Source organism: Kogia breviceps, chromosome 3, assembly GCF_026419965.1.
Source record: "Kogia breviceps isolate mKogBre1 chromosome 3, mKogBre1 haplotype 1, whole genome shotgun sequence".
In the NCBI taxonomy this organism is placed as follows: Eukaryota; Metazoa; Chordata; class Mammalia; order Artiodactyla; family Physeteridae; genus Kogia; species Kogia breviceps.
The window spans coordinates 116,640,395-116,667,073 of NC_081312.1; the positions used below are offsets into that span (position 1 = coordinate 116,640,395).

The 26,679-nt window shown below is 49.5% G+C and overlaps 1 protein-coding gene and 1 long non-coding RNA gene across 6 annotated transcripts in view; one reads left to right on the forward strand and one right to left on the reverse strand.

Moving 5' to 3' along the window:
* Positions 1 to 11,943: 11,943 nt before the first annotated feature.
* Positions 11,944 to 26,333, reverse strand: NR2F2 (nuclear receptor subfamily 2 group F member 2). Of its 3 annotated transcripts, none has more exons than XM_059056929.2 (3): positions 25,909 to 26,333; positions 17,517 to 18,044; positions 11,944 to 14,793 (listed from the first exon to the last, which is right to left on the reverse strand). In XM_059056929.2, the coding sequence occupies exons 1-3, from the start codon at positions 25,949 to 25,951 to the stop codon at positions 14,519 to 14,521; spliced, it is 846 nt and encodes a 281-aa protein (XP_058912912.1). In that variant the 5' UTR covers positions 25,952 to 26,333; the 3' UTR covers positions 11,944 to 14,518. The 3 variants fall into 3 exon arrangements, with proteins under 3 accessions (XP_058912912.1, XP_058912911.1, XP_058912914.1); XM_059056928.2 differs by lacking the exon at positions 25,909 to 26,333 and adding an exon at positions 19,620 to 20,859; XM_059056931.2 differs by lacking the exon at positions 25,909 to 26,333 and adding an exon at positions 18,205 to 18,995.
* LOC131752513 (uncharacterized) overlaps positions 24,894 to 26,679 on the forward strand; it is a 69,737-nt gene continuing 67,951 nt past the window's right edge. For all 3 annotated transcript variants that reach the window (XR_010839762.1, XR_010839760.1, XR_010839761.1), the window contains exon 1: positions 24,894 to 25,319. This is a non-coding gene — a long non-coding RNA (uncharacterized lncRNA). The remainder of the gene's footprint in view (positions 25,320 to 26,679) is intronic.

Here is a 26,679-nt window from a genome sequence, read left to right on the forward strand (position 1 = left end):
GAGACTCGCCGATGACCCCGTGCCGTGCCCCGCGAGGGTGGAATAAAGCAGGCGCTGCTCTCTGTCTGGAGACAAAAGGCCTCCGCGCTCAGGCTCCTCCGGGCTCAGCCGCTGCGCGTTTCGCACCCGCCTCCACCTATGCAGAGCATCCGGGAGCAGGTGGAAGTGTCGTGGTAGGGGTGGCTCGTAGTAGAGAGCCTTGATTGATCCCAGAAATTGAACACCTCCGAGTCCAAGGGCATAGCCACGACCTGCGTATCTGCCCTAGCCCGCCCCGCCAGCCCCCATCCAGCCATCCTCCTATAAAGGGACTCCCTCGTCGCTGTTTTTTTGCTTCTGGTCTCATTGCAAATCACCTGGCAGCTCGGAAATGCTCGCTCCTGATATCGACCTGCAGAGGCTATTTCTTTCCCTAAAAACGACTTTGGCTTTCCTTCTACTACGCGCCCGAAGGAGAATTCACTGGTTTTCACATTAAGAAAAAAAAAAAAAAAAAAAAAAAACTTAAAACTCTCCCTGGGTGAGAGAAGTGGTGGGCCGCGCGGAGTTTCCTGTCTCTGCACGCTGACTCCCCACCGCACCTGGAAAGCTAGTCCTGCGAAGAAGAAATAGCCTTAGCCTGCAGCCTATCATTTCGGTATTACAAATAACAACCGTGGAGCGAGAAATACCCCCGGCCTAAGAATATTGACCGATGATAGTAGCGATATTCACAATCGATCCTTTAATAGGCAGACGTCATAAATCATGTTCAATTCCTTGACAGCACAGTACTTCACTTAATAATATAATTAAGATTAAAACTACAGAGGTATTGGAGGCAGCAGGTATTGATAGCTTCAAAAATTGCATTCTGGATATGATGGTGGAAGGGAAAACGACCTCTGGAAAATATAAACCCCCTTCCCCAAAGGTGGGGTTTTCAGGGTGCTCCTGTCTCGGGAGCCCTTTTGACCTTTTCTGACCCCACTCCCAACATACACCTTTTTTCCCCATCAGTAATTCCCATCCATGATTAGGTGAGCTAGGAGTAGACCAGCTCTTTCTTAGAAATGGTATGGAGGAGAATAAGGAGAAATAGGTCTTGGCTTGGGTGAATGTCCTGGGTTTAAGAATCCTTTAAAAATCCATTCCTTCAGCCTTGAATCTGGAGGGGAAAAAATGTTTAGGAGACCTAGGAAATGAAGTTTTTTGGTTCTTTCAATACAATTAATTTCCTCAACAATGTTTTGAAAATTACATATAAATCACTGAACATACGCAGGTACCCATCCACTCAATTTCTGCAGTTTAACTACCCGTGAGCCTTTCCAGCACTGCTTTGCTGGCAGAATCATGGACCTCAGGATGAAAACCAACATTTCACTTGAAAAGTAAAACCAGAGGGACAGGGTCCTGTGCAGGGGTGATGATCTGCTCAGTGCTTCATGAGTAGAGCTGATTGTAAGTGCCGCTAAAATTATTTCAAAGAACGGGATATTAATCAAATCAATCAGAGCTGACAAATGAGAACTATTTGAAAGTCAGGGGTAATTTACAACTTTGTTATTAGTTAAGAATCGCCTGCCTTGTAACAGTAATTAATAACACTTAGAGAGGAACGATTGGAAATCCCCCTCCCATGCTTTTTATTTTCCTCTGTCTCTTGAGGAAGGAAAGAAAGGAAGCAAATGAGTGATCAGTAGAAACAGGAAAAACACTGAGTCGTTTGTGGGGAGAACAAAAGTGGAAAATATAAAAAGAAAGGAAAAAAAATTAGCCTCATGGGAGGCCATCAGAAAATAAAGAAAATATAGGAGGAGGGGTAGTAAATCAGAAAATGAATTCTGTAACCATACCCCATGAGCAGGCTGGCTAAAGGTTGAATTTCAAATGGCCCAGAAACCCCATCAAAATGAACAGTGCTGCTAAAAAATCTTGAAAGTAGCTCAGCTCTGAATCAAGGCAGAGCTCAGGGCATTGTCTGTTTTGTTGTTGTTAACAATGTATTTCTTTATAGCCCAGGAGCAGACGTGTGCAGGCTCTTTCCCAAATTCCATCCCTGGAGACCCGACTGGCTTTCATGTTTCTGGTGTTAACTCTCCTCTTGGTCACAGACAATCCCCTCCCCCCAGCCTTACATTGATTATTAGATTGTCTCAGCCCCACCTAAAGAACACACCAAAATAATGACGTTGAAAACTATAAATCATTTCAGCATCTGAGCTTGGAAAACCACGGCAGTCAACAGGCTTGCTGTGAAAAGGTAAAGAAATCCCCAACCTCTGCTTGCTGACGGAAAGCTGCTACTTCCTCGAACTTTTATTTGTTAGATGGGGGAATTTTTTAGATTAGTTAAAGAAGGATGGAGGGGAAAAATAACTTTGACAAACTTTATCTGGTCTTTATTATAACCCCCAGTCTTGTATCATTGAGCTCAGGCTGGGTCTACACAATGTAGCTAGACATTGAGATTTATTGGTCTCTAAATGAAAAGATTCATTTGATATAAGAGGTTAACTCAAAGTTCCTATACTGTGACTAGCTTCGGCAAACGCCTCTGTCAAGTCAGCACAAAAGCAGTTTAAAAAAATCTTAAAAACACACACAGATATAGACACACAAACACACTCGCCCCACTTAAGCTGCAAATGCAATTCTCTTTTCTTTGTTGTTTCTTCTGTCATTACAAACCTCCAGCTTCACTCAGGTGGCTGGGATGTTTGGCTCCCCCCACAGCACATGCAGCTGAACTTTGCCATTTTGTATCTTTTGCTTTTACTAGCAGTGAATGAAAGGATAAGGGGGGGGGAGAAAGTAAAAGAGGAAAAGTGAACTAATTCAAATAAAGCAGAATACTTTGTAAATGAAGTGCATGGAGGAGAGAGAGAGAGGTGGATGGAGGAAAGAGGCTCTAGAATAAAAATAGACAAAACTGTTTGAAATTTGATGAAATGGGTTTTCAGTGATTAGAGTCTGTGAACCCAGTAGGAACCTGGCAGAATGTAAGGTTGTGAAGAAGGGTCCAGGAGAGAGAGAATATACCAGAGACTTTGAGAGGGGAGCAGGGAGGTGACACAGCAAGGACCTGAGATCCTGGGCTAGAAGCAAACTATGGACATGCTAATGAGGGAAAATTAACCTTCGGGTTGGGTCTGTGACATGGGCCCTCCGCTGAATGCCTGACCCAGGGGCTGCACAAGCCGCTTCACTCTGCACCAGCGAAATGAGATAATCGCCCTGAAACTCACCAGCCTTGGTGCACACAGGCTCTGAAACACTGTTGTGGAGAGTGCAGAGTAGCTAGCAGCTCTTCCAAAGAAAAGGAAAACAGATGAGAAGCAACCAGAACCACAACCAGGCACAGAAAGCAAACCCACAGACCCTGGGTGCATTTGCTTAACTCCCATAAGCCCCTCCAGGCTGGCACATTAAAGAAAGGAGCAGGGCCTGCAAAATAAAAAATATCTTCATCTCTCTTGCTCCAGTCTGTCACCAAATGCCCCAGATAACTGGGCGTTGGTGAGGCAACACAAGCGATAAATGGATTTTACCTACAGGAACATGGTCACTGGGCCAGGAGATTATTGCTTAGGCAAAGAAAATATATGTGGGGGGGGGGGAGATAAAGAACAGAGAGAGGTTGAAGAGGACAGACACAAAAACAAACAAGCAAAAAAGAAATCTGAAGGGAAAATTTTAATGTGGAGTGGCTATGGTTACACATCACAGACACTGAGACATTAAAACACACACACACACACACACACACACAGATTTTATTAAACAAACAAGCCAACAACCAAACGCACATCAAAAACACATTGGCCCCTGCTGTCATAGGGAAAGGGGATTTGAAATGATTGTGGGGTTCTGGTAGGGACCCTTCTGGCCTTTGTTGCAGCTCGCTCTCTCTCTCTCTCTCTCTCTCTCTCTCTCTCTCTCTCAGGGTTTTCCAGAAACCCTGAACTCCCGGATGGAGAAGGGGCCTCCCAGAAGCTGCACAGGGAGGACTCCCTGTTGGAGGCGAAAGGGTCGTGTTTCCAAGTAGAGACATCAACAAACCGCAATCTTAGTGACAGTGACAGCGCAAAATTATGTTTAATGTTGCAAGGGGGAAAGGGGAAATATAAAATTAGCAGAGAAAATGTTTCCCAGACCTTCCTAACAATTAGGGCCACAGCATAGAGATGGGCATAAGACAGGGTGGAAACTCGAGGCCCAGACCCTGCAAGGCCACAGCACTGGTGGAGGCAAAGTTCCTCTCCACCCGGGAGGCCTCATTCCCTGGGAGGAAAAGGAAGGCTTCTGGAGAGAAGCTAATGACATTCTGTCCAATCACTTCACTCGGTTCAGAACCTTTCTTTTGGAGAAGAGAGGAGGTTCTGTATGTTCTAACCTGGTGGAGATGGCAGTTCAATGACTGGCCTGCTCAGTCCCAAAGCCACAGGGTATTAAAATCAGTGATGAAGCTGGTGAAAGGGCAACCCAGCCTGGAAAATGGAGAAGAAAATGGGGGGACAGATATGAGATCTCAGACCCCTCCCCCTCATTTTGTAAACCTGGGTGTCTATAGGGAGAAGATGCTGAGGGGAAGTAAAAATTATCTAATAAATTAGCAAGCCTCTCTTTGGAACATGCTAGCAGCCCTGCCTCAGCGGCCTGGTACAGGCGAGCTGGACCCCACTGCTTTCTCGTGATGCTCTGTGTCTCCATAGGCGCCCCCCCCCGCCCCCGGCCAGCGCCTGCTCGGGCCAAGGACAGGCAGACTGCCACCAGGCAGTCAAGGGGATTGGCCCAGAGAGAGTCAGGGAGGTGGGAACGGTGACATTTTCAAGGAGGAAGCAGTTTCTGTTCAATGCAGATTATTTCCTAAACTGCTTATTGAAAGAAACAGAGATGAGAGAAAGCGGGGGTGGGGGGTGGGGGTGGGGAAATTAAACCCCGATTCTCGTCCTGTTGTGGTTATAAAGAATTTAATTTTGCCTTTGTCTGGAAACCACTGTATTATTGTGGTTATTAAACAACGTGGCTTCCCTTCTTACTGTCGTGCAAGGAGAGGAGGGATGAGAGAGAGGATGAATGGAAAATTCATTTTCAAATAATACAAATTAAATGTATTTTTAAATACTAAATCGGGCTGATAAAGGCAGGGGATGAGAAATTGCAGTAAGAGCGAGAAATGGGGGGAAAACATAGAAAATAGTCTGATTTTTTAAAAGACTAATCTGTGCAGAATTATCAGGAAAAACCCGAGGTGGAAAAAAGCCACTGCCATTTCTTATGTGGTAGCTCCACGACCTTAGGAAAAATGGGGAAGCAGCTCTACGTTGGGGTTGTAGTTTCACACTTTGATTTTAGCAACAAGTATCAAAGGATCTAAACTAATTGACTGTCGAGTTCCTTGGCCCTTCTCCAAAGAGCAATATAGATTTAATTGTATGTTGTTTAAAACTCCATTTCTCGAACAGTGTGAAACATGTAATAAAAGTCATAAACCGTATCGGAGATTCCCCCCCACACACACACAAGCATAAATACCCAAATGACACTTGCAGATTTTAGCTAATACTTTTAATGTTTTTTTTTTAAAAAGGCATCTGAGAGGGGTAGCCACATAATAAAATCGGAACTGTTAATCCATTCTAATTCATTCAAAAAGAACCTGCGGTTGCGGGTGGGACGTTTTGCAGAGAAGGGGTCGGCGTGAGGAGACCCCACGTCAGACCCCTGATTTGTTCAAACTTGGTCCAACTAAACTACACTCCCCTAAAGCAAAGCAAGTTGTGGCCTTCCAGAAGACAGAGCAGAAAGTTGCAACCGAACTGCCTGGCCCGAGCCCTCCTCTCGCTCACCCAGGCTGGGAAGCCAGTTGGCGGCTGTGACTCTCCGCAGGCCTCGGCCCGGCTTCCCCGAGGGAGACAGCGGGGCTGGAGGCGGGTAGGAGCGCTCCAAAGCGGCGTGGCCAAGTACCCCCTCGGCCCCTCCCTGGTAGCCTCCCCCCGCCCCGGCCATTGTCCACCTTTATCCCCGACCCCCAGCGGCTGTTCGGTTCTAAAAGCAGCCCCGGCGCTCCCCTTCGCGGCCCGGGGCATCTCTAAGAAGGGAAGAGTCCCAGCCACGCCTGTGATGTGGTGCAGGATCAGCCGCAGCCGCCAAGTTCGCGGCCGCCATCAAGCCGGCGGCTGCGCGCGTTGCTGGCCGTGTCCTGCCGTGGCCACGCGGGCCGACTGCAGGCGGAGATCTGTAAAAAATCCACGTGAGCCACCCCTCCTCCTGCCGCCCGCGGCCCCTGACACCGATGCATTGAAGCCGGCCCGGAGGTCCCCGAGGTCTCCGAGTGTGACAGTACTCAGCATAGCGGGTAGATGGCACAATTTTCTAACATTTAGAGAGAGGAACCCACGCTGGGAGCAATAAGTCCATTTAAAAGCCCTTTATTTAAAAGGAACAAAGATAACTGACAAGCGAAGTACAGAGACATCTCAATGAAATTTCCAAAGAAGAAAGAAATCAGAGGCCAAAGCAAATGCAAACTGGGCTTGATGGAACAGGCCAGCACTTTCCTCCCCCTCGCAAAAAAAGATAAAAGACAAAAAGAAAGAGGTGGTGGTCACTGGGGTTTGTGCACATTAATAATCACAGTCCAAACCAAATTCTATAAAATCCACAGCCACATAAACTTTAAAATGGCCGGTGGGCCCTGCCAGGGCAGGTGGGAGAGAGGCCAGATCTGTTTAGGGGAAGAGACTTGGAAGTTCGGTCCTCTGCCTTGGGGGCTCCACCTTAACCTTGGAAAATAGCCGCCTCTGGTTTGGTTTGGCCGGGTCCGGGGAGCCTGGAGAATGTGGGCACCAGAGGCACCCACTCTGGACACACTTGGGGCCCTCAGAGGGCCTGGGGGCCGAGCCCTGTGTCCTCGAGCCGTCTCGCCTACAATGCTGCCCAGGGATGGGCTGGGGGCCCAGCGAGGATCCCACTACCTAAGATTTGGTCAAAGCCTGAGTGCTCAAGAGCCCACTCTCAGGAACAATTGCTACCCTCTAAAAACCAAGAGGAGCGCAAAGGCGCCCACTGATGTGAGTCGGCAACACCAAGAGAGCCCACACTTCATCGTGTGCTCTAATATTGCTATCACCCACTGCCCACGTCTAAACCTGCAAGCCAGGTCCCCCACTCTCCAAAAGACGAGACCCGCAGGCTGAGAGGAGGCAGAGGAGGGGGCGAGAGGCCAGGAGAGGGGCGGTGCCCCTCTGGTCCTCGAGCCGTCGCTGGCCCCGGGCAACCCTGGCCCACCAGGCGGGGGTGGGAAGGGGTGAGGTGGGTAACGACCGCAGGGGGTCAAATGATTGTATTTGGGTGGGTGCTCAACGACATATTTGCTGAGTAAACCTCCCTTACTGGGCTGAAGGCGAATCCCCGTTGATAAATCCATCATTACCGTTCGGATTCAGGGAGGCAGCCACGCCACTAAATTCATCTTACATTTGTAGCGCTTTAATAGACATTTATTAAATGCTTTTAGAGAGAGGCATGGGGCGCGTGATTACATCCTAGTTATAGGCAGAACATAAAGACCTACGTTAACACCCATTTGCAGGAAGGAAGGAAGAGGTGGGGAGGGGGCTAGTAAGGCAGAGGGATGGAGCTAGGAGAGATGGGGAGGGCGGGGGCACAGAGCCTGGGCGTTATTAGCCAGGGCTGCCTGGCGGGGAGCAAGGCGGGAGCCGCGGGAAGTCTCCGACTGCTGCGGAGAGGAGAAGTCCTGGCTCGCCTCGCAGTTCCCTGGGCTTCCCCTTTCCCTGCACCCCACCCCCCTTCCGCGTGGGGGGGCTCGTATTCTCTGCCACAGCACAAGGGATATTCGTGCTGCCTCCGCTGACCCTTTTCGGTCCCCACCCCCCAACTCCTCCTTTACTTTATTTCAGGCCTCTCCAACTGAGACTCTTTGGAGCAAACTAGGGAGAGAGGGAAGGGAAGCCCCCGCACTTCAGGACCCCGCGAAGCATCCTTTAAAGCATCCTCTCCCCCACCCACCCACAAACCAGTTAACCAGAGAGCTGAGCCGGGCCTCCCTCAACACAAAGCAGACAGACGCTTTGGCCTTAGGGTGGGATAGTCCCACTCGCTCCAAGGGTTCTTTGGCCCGACACGCTCTGTTTGTGGATCCCTCCTCTGCCCGGCGCCAGGAGGGAGCCAAGCCACCTTTGCACCTCCGACCATCATCCTGCCTGGGGACCTACCCTAGGCTAGCCTCGCGCCCCTCGACCTCAACCTCAGGGAGGTGAGCCTGCGGTAATGTCTGGGCCTACACAGGGCCTAACCCCTTCCTGAGCGCCCCAGGGCGTCACCTAAAGGCCCAGTCCCCGGGCTCCGTCAGTTCTGCGCAGGCCCTCGCCGCGCCCTCGCTCCCCGGGGACGCAGCCACCAACCCCGGCTGGGGACAGCCTGAGTCAGGACTCCGGGCCCTCTCTGGCTCCTGGTAAGGAACACTTCCGCTATCTCAAAGTTGCCATAAGAAAATAAATACAAGTGACACTGTGCTGGGCCAAAGCTCATTAGTTCGTTGTCCAGGCCTAATAAAGAAACAGAGGAGCAAATTATAGAGTTCAGCTTCAACACACGCTCTGTCACCCGATATCAGCGGACGGCGAACCTGATTCCAATTGCTCCGAACTTGCTGCGTAGTTCGCCCCCCACCCCCTCCTCGCGAGCAGGAGGTTGGGTGGAAAAATATAGTTCCAAAGGGGGTAATGATCAAGCTTTTCCTCTCGGAAGCCTGCGCCACCTCATTTCCCATCAGTAATCCCAATAAAATTAACGTCGTGGCTGCAATTGAAAAGAGGAGGGCCTGCGACACTCCTGAAATAACACCCTCTCCCCCAGCAAAAGGTAAAAAGCAAAACGGCCCTTTGTTCAGCTAATTAACGAAGGCCCAACTCCGAAAGCAGATGTGTTTGCTTAGCTAATCACAAGCATGTTTCTTTCAAGGAACGTCATTTAGAGGGGGCTGCTCCGGGGGATGGGAAAGGGGGACACAGCACCCCCCCTCGCCAGGCCCTCTCTGCCTCAGGGGTCTCTCACCCCAGACTAAGATCCACAGGCTAAATCCGGGTAGCCCATCTCTTACACCACTCTCTCCCTTGGTCCTACCCCAGAGGCCCACTAGGCACCTAGGCGCTTTCTTGAATGCCAAGCCTGCAAGACGCAAGGGGGGGGGGGAATGAAAAGTTTTAATGACACAGATGCCATATTAAATGAGGCAGTTTTACAATTCACTTTGAATAAGACGCTAACTTATTACAAGTGTGTTATCAGAAGGACGATAAGATTTATAACTCCAAGAGTCAGCTTTTCTCCTTAATGACAATGGATGTTAAGGAGACGAAATCTGTTCTCTATTAGAAGAGATGAGAGTCCCTTCCCTGTTTTCGGGCATTTACAGATGCGTCCAAGAGGGCAGATACCAAGTCCCTTTGTGTCTCCTTATGAAAAATTATCTTTCCCCTTTGGCTATGAAACCATGTCCCCTGGCTGGGTTAGCACCTCGCTCAGTTTTTGAGCGTGAGTTTGAGAGAGGAAAAAAAAAAAGAGAGAAGGGAAGGGAGATAGAAGTGGGGATGGAAATGGAGGGGATGGGGGCCGTTCTCAGCCCTCTAGTTCACGTAGTAAAACTATTTCCACGTCTTTCTTTGCCTTACAAAAGATAGCTTTCCCCTAAACCAACAGAGTAAGCAAACTTTAAAAAACTGGGGTCCTATTACAAACCAACGCCCAGCACTAACTGCTTTAAAATTACTGCATAATTAGATTTAGTTGAATTTCACCATTAATTAGGCAGCCGCACTGCAGGGAGCCTTTGAAATCTGAGAAAATGGGAAAAATCATCTGAAGCACGTTTTTTAAACCTAACTTCAATAAATCTTGACGCGGCCCAGAATTCAGAGTACCTCACTCCCCTCCCAGGCGGCTGAGGGTAAGGGTCTCCAGGCCTGGGCTGGAATTGCAGTTGGACGTAAGGGGCGATTCCCCCGTCGGCTGAAGGCTCAGCCCGGGCCAAGCCACTGTCTCTCCAGAGGCTCTCAGAAGACCCTCTCTGGGCGGCCAGGTCTGTCCCACGGCCGACCTCGCCTCCTCTCAAACCTATTAGATAAAGGAGATCCCCCGCTGTGAAGTGCTCCTGTCAGGAGCGCCGTCCACGCCGGCTCACACATTTCTAGCGCCTGCGACCGCCCGCCCGGAACCCGCCCTCGACCCCGGCGCACCCCCAGTCACCCCTCCACCCAGAAAGCTAGCTTTCCTCTAAGTTTGCCATGCAAGCAGCAAGTTGTGCCCACGCCCGGCGGGGATCGCAGCCCGGTCCCCACCCCCCAGCTCGGAGGAGGCCCCGGCACAACCCGCCGGCGCAGCCCCTGCATTAATGAGCGCGAGAACTGACCGAGGTCTGTTAATACTGGCCTCTCCCCCTCCCCCTATACCATTCAAACATTTAAGATCACAGTTGAGGATACAGACTTTTTCTCATTTGGTTCTTGTTGGGAGGGGAGGCCTGAAATAAACTCTCCGGATTATAAGGGGGAGGGGGCGAACAGAGAAGGGGATACTGTGTCACCAATATGTTCCCTAGTAATTCTGCTGCTTTAATTACAGAATAATCGAGGACCGCACTCACTCGCCAGAGAGTTTAAAAGAGGGTTTTCTGCCTGCAGATGGAATGGCCTTTAGCCGCCCCCCCCCTTTTTTTTCTTTTTGGTAACCAATGTGTTTTCTATTACCCGGCCCTGCCGTGCCTGGCAGCCCGGCGCTCGCGGTGCAATGGGAGACGCCATGTTGGCTCAGCTCATAGGACCAAGTCAAAAGCGAGCTTCGAGGCAGAGTTTCACACGCTCGAGCTCCCCCTGACCGCCCCCCGCACCCGCCCCCCGCCCGTCGCGGCTTAATGCACATCCCAGGAGTGCAGCTCCGCGCGCCCGGCACCCCGGACTTTCCGGGGGCGCGGGCGGAATTCCGCCGCACGTAAGTGGGGGGCGGGGGCTGGGGGGGCAGGCACTTCTCAGCAGCTGCTGCCAACTCCAGGCTCCCGTCCCCGCAGCCGGCCGGATGCTAACCCAGCGGTCTCCGCGGAGCCGGCCCCGGACGTCGTCCGCTAACTTTGAGCCCCAGCCCCTGGCGGCCCAGAGAGAACTCTTGGTGAAAGGCCGAGGCAGGGAGACCGCGAGCCGAGAGAACAGGCTAGAATTCACCGCCCCCCCCCCGACCCCCAGCTTAGTCTTCCCCCAGGTTTGTTTGAAAGTGTCGAGAAGCAGCGACCGACCCTCTCCCTCTCCCTCTCTCTCCCTCTCTCCCTCTCTCCCTCTCTCCCTCTCTCCCTCTCTCTCTCTCTCTCTCTCTCTCTCTCTCTCTCTCCCTCTCTCTCCCTCCTCAGACTATTGTTGCATCTCGCCTCTAACTGGGTTCTCTCACTCCCCCGAGCACCAACAGGAGGAGGGGGAGCGGGGTTGGGAAAAGAAATAAAGCGAGCTCAGATCAGATGGAGGAAAAAAAAAAAAAAAAAAAAACAGCAAGGAAAAAGAGACACTTAAAGGGAAAGAGTCGCCATGTTTAGCAGCTTTTTTAAAGATCTCGTCAATTTCACACAGAACGCACTCGCTGAGTCCCAGCCCTCGTCTTTTGTCCAATTCAGTCGCAGCAAAGATCTTTTGTTCTAACTCAGCGTGAAAAGAAAAACTTTCTTTAAATGCAATAAACTTAAACCAAACTCAAGACTCTAAACAGATCCTCCTCCGGCCACTCTAAACATATACAAGGGGTTTTGTTTTAACCGTTTGAAAAATTTTGGGTCCTGTTTTTCTGCCTCGCAGACCCCAAGCTCACTGCTGAAACTTAGAGAGAGTGAGAGAGAGATTTCCAACGTCTAGAACACATGCTTAAAGCATAATAAAACAGGGACTGTCTTTTGCTTTGAAAATCATAAATTATAATTTAATGCCAATAATAATTTACAACAAATGGCTGTTTACAATAAACTAACACAAAACAAACACGGAAAAGGGCCTGTGTTTTACTTATTAGAGAAACTTCACACACTCACATGGATAGCACTTGCAAGAGGAGAAAAAAAACAACAACCTACAAAACCTCGATCTAGAGGTCAGCGATGTTCTGCCATAAGAACATACTTATATTTGTGTATGTATATATCTACAGAAAGAAGCTGAGGGTCAGATGGAGAACTCCGCTCAAATGCACAAATCAGACAGATTTTTCTGGTCTACATGTATTGACTGGAACTGAGTATCAAAGTTTAATACACTTTACAAAATGATCCCTTTTCTTTCACATCCCCTTTACCCACAACCCCCTTTTAAAATCAAACCACGGCACGGGATAGTGGTGGGGCTGCTGCAAAGCCTCAATAGGAACAAAAATTGCAAAAGCTCCCACACGCCGAGCTTCCTCCGAACCAGGAAAAGAGAAAGAGGAAAAGACTCCAAAACAAGATACTGCCAAATCCGCACACCCTGTAAAGTTTCCTTCTTTCTTTCTCTTTTTCTTTCTCTTCCTTTTCTTAATTTGGCTTTTAAGGACAAAGGATCCCAAGAGCAGTACAGACTGCATCTACACAATCTGAAGTGTCAAAATGTCGATGTGTTTTTATGTACAGAACTCCAATGGAAAAGATTCCCTTGACCTGTGGTCATGCTCTCACAGAATGAACGTACGGGGGGAGGAGGGAGGAAGGCCAACTGCAAGTTATCATATATACATTAAAAATAAACCCTTCAGCCGCTCTAAGCTATATCACTGAATTTGAAATCCGCTCAACAACCACACTAGATGAGAACCACAGAATATTTTTAAAAATCACACCTACTTAAGGAAAAACTCATTGCAAACAACTGCCTTCTATTTACAAGGCTGTGATAGCTTGCTTGAACGGTCTTCTGCATAACTGTCAGAAATGTACAAAACAGTATTTTTTCCTGATCATAAAATAGATACTGATCTCAAGATTTCTAATACTTTTCACAATACCTTCCCTAAGCAGGCACTTAAGTGTGACAAATATAAGGGCCTTTTTTTTTTCCTGGAAAATCCATTTTTAATTAAAAGAAGGATTAGGTGAATGGGGGTGGTTTACTATATCAGTATGGCACTTCCTAAACCATAGATAAACCATTAACTTCAGCCCCCCCCCACAAATTAAACAGGCAAATACACTAGTCTATCTTTGAACAAACTGGCTGAGGGGAGTAAACAAATAGAGCCCCCGGCCCAGCTCAGTGAGAGCTCACAGGGGCTTCTCGAAGGAAAGACAGTGAGTGGGGACAGCCAAACAGATTTCAGATATCAAATAATATTTTAATTTCTGAATACTTTCAATTTTCCTTGGAATATAACACACAAAGACTCGACCAAACAGTTCAGTTATTATAACTTTTACAGTATACAGAAATGTTGCACTTAAAAAAAAAACCTTCAGTTTTTTTAAAACACAAACTGTAAACTCTAAGATACTGAATCAATCACGTTACCTATAAGTGCCAACAGTGTTATTTTGTCATGCTGATTTCAATGGTATTTTTTAAAAAGGGAAAATATCAACAATTATAGTACAAAGGGTTTGCAAATATACAAACAGATATAGGATTTTCATAACAATTCAAGAACTAAGCGGGACCCAATTCAAATTACAAAAGTTCACTTTTTATTCAAAACCTCAGCATGTGTCTTGGACACATTCCTTGGCTGCCAATAAATTCCACAGTTCATTCTCTTTCTTAAAATATTTTTAAAAAGCTAGGTTTGTCAAGGTATCTTTTTTTTGGGGGGGGGGGCAGGGTAGGGGAAGTTAAGTGTTGTATGTGGTTCCTCCAGTTCTCAAATTAGAGTGCTCAACTTCACCTAAAATTTTTGGTCACCACTTGTAAGTGCGTTTCCATCATCTTTGAGTTGCCTTTTAAAGTTTTATGTCTTCCTATGATATTTCATGGACTGAGTTTTAATTCTTGCAGAACATATATTTTAAGGATACACAGTTTTTAAGAAGCCAAGATTATATCAAAACTTATTATAGAACCACAGAATAAACTGGTTTGGAACCAGAAAAGTACAAAAAAGAACAGCTAGAGGTACATAGACACAGGACAATTAATAATTTGGAAAAAAAAAAGACTTACTTTCTCCATTCTGCTAATTTTCTCCCAATCTCCTTAAATGCACTTTTAGCAATATTTTTCCAAAATTTACCAAAAAAAGAAAAAGACTAATTTCCTTTTTATACAAAAATGATAAGTAGCAAGTTGTTCTGACCGACACAGGAGTTTTTTTTTTTTTAATGCATTCTGTAAAAGTTCATTTGACAGTCTTTTTTTTTTGGAAATTCACAGTCCATTAAATTCTTCCCCTCTCTTCTTTTAGCAAACTTGTAACATCCTTTTATATCCTTTCTTAATAGAAGGAATTTAAGCAAACAAACCAGTCTTTTGCCTTTTCTTTCTCTCTGTTTCACTCCCCCTTCTTATCTTGATTTATTTATTTATTGAATTGCCATATACGGCCAGTTAAAACTGCTGCCGGACAGTAACATATCCCGGATGAGGGTTTCGATGGGGGTTTTACCTACCAAACGGACGAAAAACAATTGCTCTATGACTGAGGAGGAGACCGTGCGGAGGGAAGGGAGGCGAAGCAAAAGCTTTCCGAATCGCGTTGGTTGGTTGGGGTACTGGCTCCTAACGTATTCTTCCAAAGCACACTGGGACTTTTCCTGCAAGCTTTCCACATGGGCTACATCAGAGAGACCACAGGCATCTGGAAGAAAGTTTAAAAAAAAAAGAAGAAGAAGAAGACGAAGAATTCAGTCATCAGATTAAGAGGTCTGAAATGGGTCACATGAGGTGTGTGTACAGTGCTCTGTCAAACTGCCCCAACCGGAGTTGGAGCAAATGCCTACATACTGAAAACTGGGGTGGGGGTGGGGTTTGGGGGGGCGGGGACCGTAAGAAATGGTCCTGGGGTATTTGCTTTAAAATAAAACACTGCTCAATGCGTTGTAGGCTTTCCCTGTCCGAGTCCTCAGGCTTGGTCACTGGGAGGCCCAAGCAAAGTGCATTGGGTAAATCTGGCCCAGGTCAGTAAACAGACAAACAGATGAAACCAAAACTGCTAGTGCTCCACCCCCTCCTCCTCTGTAAATAATAGTTTGGCTTATAATTATATAGTGTGGGGGGGGCAACAACCTGGCCCAGCCCCGGGTAATGGCGCCCACGACCCAGCCTCAGATTCTCCCCAAAGAGGGCGACTCATTTTTCTCCAGTCTTTGAAACTGATTTAAGTGGCCCTTTAAAACTGATCTTGTCAGTTTAGCCTATTGAAGGGCAGCCATGCAAACTGTGATCTCTCTGTTCATTTGAGCTGTTTCTTTTCCCTCCTTTTCTTCTCTCTCCCTTTTTCTCCTACCACCCCCCTCCTTATTTTTTTTTTAAACCTAGGTCCCTCCAAGATGAGACCCCTCCCCGTTATCTTCAGGAAAACACTTTTCTTTTTCGGATACATGAAAATACAATAAGTGCCTTTGAAATGAGAGGCTTCTCAGTGAAGGCGGTGCAGGTTGTGACCTGACCTTTGGGGGCTCCCCAGGCAAGACGAGGGCTAACACATGCATACTGTGAATTCTTAAAGTAGATATTCAAAAAGAGCTGCCACCACGTCCACCCCAAGAAACAGAACACACATATAATCTCCTCATGTGTAGATCTAGGACTTTGCATGTATACAGAATGCATTGGTGTCTGTGATCAGGAATTAAAAGATCTGTTTGCATAGAACTACTTCTTACAGCGGACTGTCTCAGAATCAGATAACAGGAACCTTTATCTCTTTGTAAGGTGATTCGCATTCTCCACACAGGCCTCTACATTTTGCAAATAGTAATAAATTAAACTGGTACGACAGTATCAGGCATTTCTTTCCTTGGAAGACCAAGGGTAAGTCTAAGAGCTAACAAGGATATCAAGAAATGAACCACCACCCAGATGGTCTGGGAACTTGGGCTGGGTTAGGGTTTGGGGAAGGGGAGAAGGTGGCTATAGGCTAGGGGAAGATCCTGCCTGTACCTCTGCATCAGGCAAATGTTCTAGTTATGACAGGTCCCCCGAGAAAAATAATCCAGAACCAAGCCTCTGCATACAGCTCTTCCTTGACCACACACTGTCCTTTAATTGATTACCTAAGGACTTTCAAAGACAGCATTTGGGGTGGCAGTGGAGGTGGTGGATTTTATGTGAAGAGCAGCAATATGTAAAAAACAGTGGGTTAAGGACTCAGAACCTGCAATAGATTCAGCTAATGACTTGGGCCCCCAGAATTCTTTGGAACAGTAAGGAAGAGACTGGATTATTTTGCCTGCCACAGGAATTCCACAGCTCTCCTCGTGTCCTGATTACAAGCTGCAAAACCTGCAGTGGGTGACTAGGTTCCAAGCCCTACCCAGGTCCAGATGTTTGTTATCCTGAACTGGGAACCCCTTTCCCTCTCAGCCGTGACAAAGGGATCAGCTGACAACTTAGAACAGGAATGTGGAAGGGGTGATTTCCACCCACCTGGGCTCTGCTGAACTCAGCCTGGAGGCAGCCAAAAGGCTCAGGTGTGGCCCAAAGTGGTAAGCCAGACACCTTCAACAATCGTTTGGCCTCAAGAGTTAATTAATATTAGGTCTATTACTCACACAGGTTAAACTACCTGCAAACTAATTAGATTTCATAATGCAGTCAATGATGGTTTTTTATCTCCAGCAATACGCATACCCAGCCCAAGTTGGCATACACTTTGGGTTGTTTGAAAATTGCCTTAACTCTTTGCCTGGGCAGGGAAAGCGAGAGGCCAGAGTCTTCAACCCCCTACAGGCATTCTGAAGAGTTATGATGGCCCCTTTCTTCCTCTTGCCCCCTTCTGACAGCTCTTTCCCCTCTCCTGGCAGTCTGCATTGTTTTAATAAAAATATGATTTTGAAAATTGCTGCCCTCAGGTTGGATGTGCCTGGAGCTCCAACTCCTACTGAATTAGCAGGCAAACTTTTCCCCTGCAGGGGCAAACTTTCCCCTGCAGGGATGATAGCAGGACTGCTCCAGTGCCTAGGGGCATCTTCTAGAGGCTCAGCCAGGGTGACAGAGAAAGCCATGGGGTAGAGGAGATTCCACAGGCTCAGCTAGTCCAGAGGGCCTGAGCTAAGGGAGGGTGTAGAAGCATGCATCCTAGTCTGGTGGGAGGGGAACAGGCCTGAGAGGCTTCCCCATGGCCTATTTTGAGAGTGTGTCTGAAGCATCCTTCCTGCAACCCAGCCTTCGCTCCTCTCCCCTCTCCCCAGGACAGGCCTGGTGGGGCCCCACTAGCTATGCAAAGTTCCCATTCCAAATTGCACAGACAGTTCGGCTTTTTAAGGGGGAGGCTGGGCTAGTTCTGGGGGCTCCGAAGAGGTTAGGCCCTAACTCTGAGCTAGGAGCGCTTGGGCATGAGAGGGCAGGGCTCCTTCCTACCTGAGGTGAACAGGACTATGGCCTTGAGGCAGCTGTACTCGGCGGAGTCAACGTGCAGCGCTTTGAGCTTCTCCACTTGCTCTTGGAAGATCCGTATGTGGTCCATAAAGGCGACCACCCGGTCGGCGGACATGGGCGAGGCGTGTAGGCCGGCGGCGGCCAGTAGCGGGGCGACGTGGAGGGGCATGGAGCACTGTGCCGCGTTCAGCACGAACAGCTCGCTCCAGGTGAGGCGAAGCAGGGCCACCTGGTCGGTGATCTGCAGGTCAGGAAAGAAGGGGATGTTCCGGGCCCACTCGACGGCGCTGAAGAGCATCCGCGCGGCCAGTTCGCAAATGTTCTCGATGCCCATGATGTTGTTGGGCTGCATGCACTGGCTGCCGAAGCGCGACGTGGGATAGGGTTCGGCGCGCAGCAACAGAGAAATATATCCGGACAGGTACGAGTGGCAGTTGAGGGGGTCCCCGTTGGTCAGCGCAAACTGCCCGTGGGTCGGCTGGGTGGGCGGCATCCTGCCCCTCTGCACCGCTGCAGGGAGGAAAGGAGACACTCCGCAGTTAATGACCAGCTTCGTTCCCCTGCTACCCCGGCAGGGTCTGCCCCAGCCCGACCCCCACCTGACCCAGACCCCGCGGGGCGCAGGAACAGGCAGGCCTGCCCCTCTCACCAGCGCGCTAGGGCCACAGACCTGGGAGTCGCCGGGAGCCCGGCTGCACTCCTCTCAAATCACCACCCAGGCAAGCTCTGGCGGCCAGGGCGGCACACTGGCCTCGGAGGCCCACTCCGGGCTGGGCGGCCGAGGACCCAGAATTGGCCGCTTTGCCTCGCGGTCCCCGGCACGATGGGAGGGATGGAGCATTCTGGGGGCATCTTTCTTCCTTACTGCTAAACGGCTGATATTTTTTATTGATTGGAGGAGAGGGAGCGGGAGGGGCGAGGCTGGGGGGAGGGTGAAACGCTTTTGCAAAAGACACCAGGCTTCACCCCGGAACCGCTTTCCCCCAACCCCGCAACCCAGCCCCGCGGGCCACCCCCAGTGAGAGACAAGTTGAGAGCCGAGGTCTGGCGGCAGCCTAATCGGTGTGCTCGGAGGAAGAGAGACGGAGAGAGAGGGCGGAGAGACAGGCCGGCCGAGGCGAGAGGAAGCCGGGGAGAGGCGGGGAACGGGCGGCCGGCGCAGCCCGGGGAGGGCCGGGGAGGGCCCGGGAGGGCCGGGGAAAGCCGGCCAGGCTCGGGCACGAGCTGTTATCTGACGCCGGACGGGGAGAGTCGCTCTCGCAGAAACACAAAGAAACCGCGGCGTTCGCTCGCCCCAACCCGGAGCCCGCGCCCGGCGCCGAGCGCGCCATTGGCCGAGCACGGCTTGCGGCGCTCGGCGAATTTCATATCACAAAGACCCAACTCGCGCAGAGCGAAAGCAGCCGCCCAGGGCCCCTCGCCCACCCTTCCCCTACTCCCTATCGCGATCTCCTCCTTTCAAAAGTGAAAGGAAAAAAGAAAACAGAGGTTTTGTTTGTTTTTTTTTTTTTTCCAGCCGAATGTTAATCCACGGAGGGTCACATGAGTGCTGCCCGGGCGGCAGCATTAATACGGCGAAGTGCGTAAAATTGCCATTTGTAATTTGAACCTCCTGTACAAAAGTACAATCTCAGGTTGTTGGGTTTTTTTTTTTTTTTGATTTTTTTTTGAGAGGGTGGGGGCTGGGGAGAGGGGTGGTGAGGAGGGACATGTGTTGATCATGCAGGAAAAACAAGGAGAAAAAAACTGAGAGGAAAGAGAGAGAAGTAAACCAGGCTTTAAAACAACAACAACAAACAACACCCCATCACTTGCAGAAAGGCGAACTCGAATGAACTGGTAGTCAATGCAAGGAAAATTAAAAGAGCCCGAAGAGAGAGTATTAGAGGAAATCAGTCGGCCAAAGCATGCGGATTTGGGGATCTGGGTTCCAATGCAGAACTTGCTTCTAGTATAAAACCCCTTTCAGCTGCAATACGAAGAGAAGAGCTTGGGGCTTCCGTGTCCTTACCCAGAGCAGGCTAGCCAAACGCACCCAGGGCCCCGGGACCCCAGGCGAGGGGGGTAGAAATGAGAGGCCGATACCTTCCCGTCTCATGCCCACTTTGAGGCACTTTTTGAGGCGGCAGTACTGGCACTGGTTGCGGTGGTGCTGGTCGATGGGACAGTTCCGGTTGGCGCGGCACGTGTAGCTCAGGTTCCTCCGCACGCTGCGCTTGAAGAAGCTCTTGCAGCCCTCGCACGTGAACTGGCCGTAGTGCTTGCCGCTCGACTTGTCCCCGCACACCACGCACTCGATGTGCTGCTGCTGCTGCTGCTTGTCGCCGCCCGGACCGCCAGGGCCGCCCTGGCCGCCGGCCGCCGTCTGGGCCGGCGTGCTGGCCGGGCCCCCTTGGCCAGGCGTCTGTGGCGTGTGCGGGGCGCCCGGCGGCGGTCCGGGCACGGGCGGCGCCTGCGAGGCCTGGCTGCCCTGAGAGCCGGGCACCTCGTCCTGGGGGTCGCGCCACGTGCTGACTACCATTGCCATATCTATGGGGGCCGCGTCCGGACTTCCTGCTCCCCTGGCTGCTGGCGGCGGCGGCTCCCGGGTCTCGGGCTCCGGCGCGCCGCCTTTTGTGTGTGCAAGGGTGCGAGAGGGCGCCCCGGGTGGCTCGGGGTCTGGTTGGTTGAGGTTGGTTAGTTTTTCCTTTTTTGTTTCTGCTTTGCAAAGTTTTGTCGATTGCTTGTCTGGCCCGGTGTGTTTGTTTTGTTTGTTTCTCTCGGCTCAGCTTTGTTGCTTTCGGGGGGCTTTCCGCCGGGAGGGGAGGGGATGGGGCCGGGGGAGAGCAAGTGGGAGCAGAACGTGGAGAGAGAGGGAGGGGAGGGAGAGCTGCAAGTCGATTGTCTGGCTTCAAGACAGAAGTAGGAGGCAAAAAAAAAAAAAAAAATCTCTCCAAAGATCTCCCTCGCTCTCACTCTCTCCCTCCCTCTCTCGTTCACTCTCTCGCTCTCAGAGCTGGTGTGCAGCCGAGGAGTTGGAGTAGGAGGAGGAAGAAGAGGAGGAGGAGGAGGAGGAGGAGAGGCGACTGTCCGGGGGCCAAGTCCAGGGCAGCCCACAGTCAGCCATTCAGGAAAGCCATCGAATTCAGGAGGACTAGGAGAGCAGAGGCCCCGGTCTTGGGCGCACCCAGAGAGCCAGGCAGGCCGGGGCGGAGGCCGGCGGCCCGCGGAGTGGCCGGAGCGCTGCCCGGGTCCGGGGGAATCAGCATGAAAGTGGTCCGCGTCGGGCGCTGCGCGGCGTCGTCCTGGCGCTGGGCCGCCGCCGCCGCCTGCCACAGGCGCCCGGCGCGCGCCTCGCTTGCTCCGGCCGCCGCCGCCCGCTTTCGCCGGATAGAGGCCGCTCGCCGCTCCCTGCGGGCCGCCTGGGCCGCCGCCGCCGCTGGAGCCGCCGCCGCCGCCGCCGCCGCCGAAGCCGCCGGGTCGGGCCCGGAACCGCCGCGTCTAGCGCCGCCGCCGCCGCTGAAGCCGCTGCTGCCGCTGCTGCCGCCTCCGAAGCCGCTGCTGCTGCTGCTGCCGCCGCCGCCGCCTCACACACATAGGGAAAGAGTCAACTCGCCGGCGGCGGGGGAGAAATGATAAAAGAGAGAGAGGAGGGCAGATCACCACCTAGAAGCACATCCTTCGTGCGCAGAGGGGGGAGGAAAAGACGGAGAGAAAGAATGAAAGAGGGGAAAAAAGGCAGCACGGCACCCGGAGAAAGAAGACAACTCGGGGAGAGGAGGAGGAGGAGAAGAAAACACACACGCGCGCACGCACACACACACCGCGGAGAGAAAAGAACAGAGAATCAAAGTGATCAAATATGCTAAAAAGGGGGGCGCGGGAGGGAATGCGATTTATAGGCGCCGGGGCTGGCAGAAGTGGCTTCTCCGCGATCAGCTCACTGAGCTCTCTATATAGTGAACTTTGACACGACTGCTGCAACTTAGCGCACGTTGCCATGGCGACGGCGCGCCTTATAAGGCAGCAGCCGGGGTTGGCCTGGCCAGGCGCGCGCGCACCGCCCCCTCGCCGTCATTGGCCGGAGCGCGGCGGCCCCGCCATGGCGGCTGCGGGCTCAGCCCGGTCCTAGCGCGAGCTGTGTCGCGGCCCGGGCGCGGGGGGCAAAGGGGGGCGGGGAGGGGGCGGCTGTGCCGCCGCCACTGCCAAGCGGGGGATGGGCCCACACTGGCCCCGGGCGCGCGGCCACGGCTCTCTCCGCACCCGCACCCGAGGTTTCCGCCCCAGAGGGGAGAGGACCGCGGCGCGCACACACAGCTCCTCTTAAAGGCTCCGCGAGAGGCTTTGGATGGAATCAAGGACTTCGACTCTCGCAACTTGGCAATGCCGCCAAATCCGTCGCTCGCGCACCACCCGGGACTCCCAGCGCATCTTTATGCCCACAGTGCCAGAGAAAGAGAAAAGTTCCCCGGTTTCTTTGCAGAGGGGTAGTGGGTGAGGATGGGAAGGTGCCTCGAGCCGAGCTTGCAGGCATTTTTCCAAACGAAACATTTGGTCAAATCCGGGTGATGGTAGACCCTTCCCTTAGTCTACTCTGATCACTTGCTTGGTTTGGTGGCTATTTTTTTTTCTTCCTTTCTTCCTTCCTTCCTTCCTTTTTCTTTTTTCTTTCTTTCTTTCTTTCTTTCTTTCTTTCTTTCTTTCTTTCTTTCTTTCTTTCTTTCTTTTTTCCTTTTTCTTTCTTTCTTTCTTTCTTTCTCTTTCTCTCTCTTTCATTTTTTTAGAGAAAAGGAGCCGTTCAGTGGTTGTGTTTTCCTTGTAGGGCTAACATTTCACAGGAATGTGGCCTGACATTTTAATTGCTCAAATAAAGCATCTCGGATGCTGAGAAGCAGAAATAGACTTCATCTCATTGTCATGATGCAATTAAAATCAATTTTCTTCAACTTTATCCTCTCTCGTTAGTTTCAGCTAACTCCCAAGCCCACGTCCTGCCACACACCCAGTCGTGGTGAGAGGTGAAAAGACCTTTCTGCCCGCTGATGGACAAGCGGAGGCAGCCTCCCAGCGTCCCCTGTGCATACCCTCTGTACACACATGTAAGCGCACATATATCAGATGCGCATTTGTCAATGTACACAGACAAAAGCTTCAGCGACTATGCTTCTAGGTAATAGAACAGTTGAGTACGACTTCATTGTTCCTCAAGTTCCTTTTAAGCATTCATACAGTCATTAAAACACACCCAGAGATTCTGCCCCAAATTGGGAATAATAACAAGTACAACTCACAGGAATCACGCACAAGCCATATTCTTCCTCAAGAGATTCACTGCAATGAGAACAACTTCATCTCCTGTGCCATTCTGCTCAATGTGCTAAAATCATCAAGCCAGTTATGTCTCTGAATTCCAGGGCTTTTGGTTTAAACATCAAACATCTAGAATTGACCCCCAGAACACACTGTATTCCAAATCAGTAACCTGTCTGTTGGATTTTGACCAGTTAGTGGATTATGATTATTCAAAACTTATAGAACAAAACTGTGACTCCATCATACACTCTTTGCACCAAGAAAAAACTGTAGACTGGTAATCCAACCAGGTTTATGAACAATTAAGATATTTTACACAAAACATGTTGAGCTTCAGGAAACATGAACACACATAAAGAGTAAATTAATGACCATAGGAAAGCATCCTTGATAGTTTAAAAAATCGGAGTGATGAAGGATTAAAAAAAAAAATAAACCATACATATAACTGACATGTGTAGATTATACTTTGCACTCAATACCCTTTACACACATGGGGAGAATATGAAAATAAATGAAGATGTAGGCAGATAGGCACTAGTTTATAGGGAAGGAGAGATTCTCCTTATGCTTCATTCTTGAAACCTCCTTAGCCCTCACCCTTCCTCCGCTGAAATGACATATTTCACTAAAGCTGCAGGTGCTGGGATTATTTGGAAGTTGTTTTAAAAAAAAAACTATTGTGGACACTGAGCTATCATAAACCTGGTGTGTAAAGAGATTGCCATAGAGCAAAGCCAGGCAGAAAATTTCAGGTTGATTAGAGACACAATATAACTTTCTCCTAAAGAGGACAAGAAGGATGGAAAAGAAATCATTTCGGAGAAGGCTGTGCTTTTTTTTTTTTTTTACTCTTTTTCTTTTCAGCCTCTATGATTTGGAATTTCCTAATGCTACAAATGTCAGTAGATTAGGGGCAAACTCAGCAGAGATGTGGTAGGGCTGGGGTTGAGACAGAAAATCTAATGGGCAGCCCCATCTCAATTTAATAGAAGATAAGAATAATTGATTATAAGGATATCCTAAACTTGCCTCTTGGGTGCAGACACTTCCATGGCAAGATCACCTTTTACAAACATGCAGTCGGAAATTTTTAAGGAAGAAGAGCTTCTCCAGGACACTTTGAGATTTTTGGTATTTGATGTACGCTCTGATGGCTTCAGATTTAAAATGAAGGATTTCCCAACCATCTCCTACAGCTCTGGATCCTGCTAGGCATACAACCACAGGGCTGCCAATAAGTCAGAGGTGTTTTACTCTGTATTTTCGGACTCATTCAGTTATAGGGGTGCTATTAAAAAGTCAAAAAACAAAAAAAAATGAATGACCATTTCATTTGTAGTTAATTTATTGTATAGTAGAAGAGAGAAGACTGCAGACTGAGAAGAAAAACAAGGAGAAAATATTTTAAAATGTCTTCTTCTGATATGCTTATATTCCTTGATTAAAACAGCTCTAAGGCTAAAAAATAAATATCAATATGTTGTTACTGTTTTTTTTTTTTTAGAAAATCCAGCCCAGTCTTCTATTGTAGATGTAAATTTATTTTAATGAGAAGAATGGCAAGCTTTAATTTGGCCGGAGAAAGTTGAAAAAAACATTTATTTTACTGTAGGGGGAAAAAAAAGCCACCCAGGAATATGATTTTCTTCCAGAAAGTGGCTGTAATTCTCCACAAATTAAATCATAATATGAATACAGACCCCAGCAAATGTCGAGATTAACTCTGAACTCAGTAGAAATCAGTTCTGTCCACCAGGATTCATTGAATTCCTCCTTCCCCTCAATCTAGTCCGTGTGTGTTTTTCTCTTCCACCACACTGGAGCTCCATGAATAGAGAAAGGGGCTTCCATTGTGTCTCTCTGAACTTCCAAGTCAATGCAATTTTTAACCACTGGCTTGTGGTACTTTGAAAATCACCAGGGGCTGTCAGAGTTGGGTCCTCTGAAAAATTTACAGTGCTAAATCAGAGCATATGCTGGGAGGGAAAAAATTGCTTAAGATTGGAGCAAGTACAGTATCTGTCTGCCCCCTAGTGTAAGAGTCCTCGCTGCCTAAAACGCAACTTTAAAAGAAAAGAGCTCTTAAAGGGAAACGACTTTGAGCTCACGTAGGCATAGCAGAATGAAACTTCTGTACATTTTAATCTGAATAATTCTTCAGGGTTTAAAATTAATTGGCTCTGGCTTGGTTGGACCGGACTCCGATCTCGCCACCTCTGCGTTTCCTGAGTCACTGCCGGAGAGGTGATGATTTTTTTTTTTTTCTTTCTGAATTGGGTTTATGTGCGTCCCCCTCACCCCCTCCTCTCTTTTTTCTTTCTCTGTCTCTGTCGTCTCTCTCGCTGGCTTTTTAAAAATGAGGAACCGTTCCTTGAACGTTCTGGACAGAGCACAGAATTGCTTAAGTCAGCCCGACACGGTTGTAATAGACAGCAAAAAGGTAAACGTTTGCCTGAAATCCGCACGCCAGCTCCACTACCCCGCCCGATGGTGAGTACCCTTCTCGTTGCGATTCTTCTAGCTTAACCGAGCGCTCTCCTCCCCGAGCCGCGGCCGAGGGCGCCGGGCAGAGCTTTTCTCCCTCCCTGCCTGGCTGGATGTCAGTTGCACAAGGTTGCAAAATACAGCACAGAGGCAGATCGAACAGTAAATTCTGACGCTTAGTGCAAGCCTAGCAGCTCCTTTGCTAGAAAACCGAGTCGTCTATTGCTTGGAAAAACACGCTTATAGGACTGGTTTTTAGTTTGCTCTAGCGAAGGAAATGAGTTTGAGGAGATGGGAGGCACCGCAGTCTTTACGCTTCGGTTTAATCATATTTTGGCAGCTTCGCAATTTTATTTTCCCCTTCTCCCCGCCCCCCACCACCTCTCCTACCGCACACATGTAATAAAATATTGCAAGGCATTGAATTGACTGTCCCCCCTTCCCCGAACACCTTAAACCACAGTCCTTGGCATTTCATACACGTTAGCAATCCGATTTTTTGAAAAACCCCAAGTCATCCCCAACCCCACACAGCCCAAGGAGGAAAGTGAGACAGGAGAGAGAGAGAGAAAAAAAATACTGTAAGTAAACATACCAAAACCATATTTGCCTTGTTCAAGGTCCCAAACCGCTTGCATCTTCCTTCTAAACTGGAATAACTCTCCTTTAGTTTGGCGGGTGAGATAAATGCTTTGTTGGCCCCCTGAAAAGATGTGTCTTTGATAATTAAAGAGAATCTCCTCCTCGGTGTTTATCTAAGCGATTGTGCAAACTGATAAAAAGTAGGCACTAGCCTGCAGGGAAAAAGAGGAAAGGTGAAGGGAGAGATCTTCCACCTCAGGGAAGTGCTTCCCCATGTATTAGGCGCTCTCAGCCTTGGAAAGCCCTGCACAGTAACTTTAGAGAGACGAGGTTTCAGGGAGCTTTGTACATAGCTGCTGAGGAATGCAAGCCTCGCCTTTAAGAAAAAAAACCCCAAACCGTAGGTAGGAGATGTCTGGAGTGATCCTTGTCTCTCATCTCATTCCTTAGAAGGAAGAGTGCGTTGTTACACCTTGTTTGGGGCTGGAAAGACGAGACTTTAAAAACACCCGTCCAATTGAAAAAAATCTCCCAACTTAATGAGTTTAGTCGGAGGCTGGAGCTAACGGCTCAGCCTCAGCAGAAAACCGCCAACAACTATAGGCGATATTGCAGAGCAAAGACGACCCAAGGCACAGCCAAATTCCACTGTTTGAGGTCGAGAGGGATGGAGGCTAATCCTAAAGCAAGTTGGAAAAAAACAGAGGTGGGAGAGGAGGGGAAAAAAGCAGCAGCCTCGCAGACTGGCAGACAGGCTCCCCTCACCCTAGATCAAAGATAGAAC

Excerpts from the sequence above, each read along its gene's own strand:
- NR2F2 (XM_059056928.2), bottom strand. The coding sequence starts at position 20,061 with ATGGCAATGGTAGTCAGCACGTGGCGCGACCCCCAGGACGAGGTGCCC. Across the intron at positions 18,045-19,619 it reads AGTGGGCATGAGACGGGAAG|CGGTGCAGAGGGGCAGGATG; the intron begins GTATCGGCCTCT and ends TCCTCCCTGCAG. Across the intron at positions 14,794-17,516 it reads CATAGTCCTGTTCACCTCAG|ATGCCTGTGGTCTCTCTGAT; the intron begins GTAGGAAGGAGC and ends ACTTTCTTCCAG.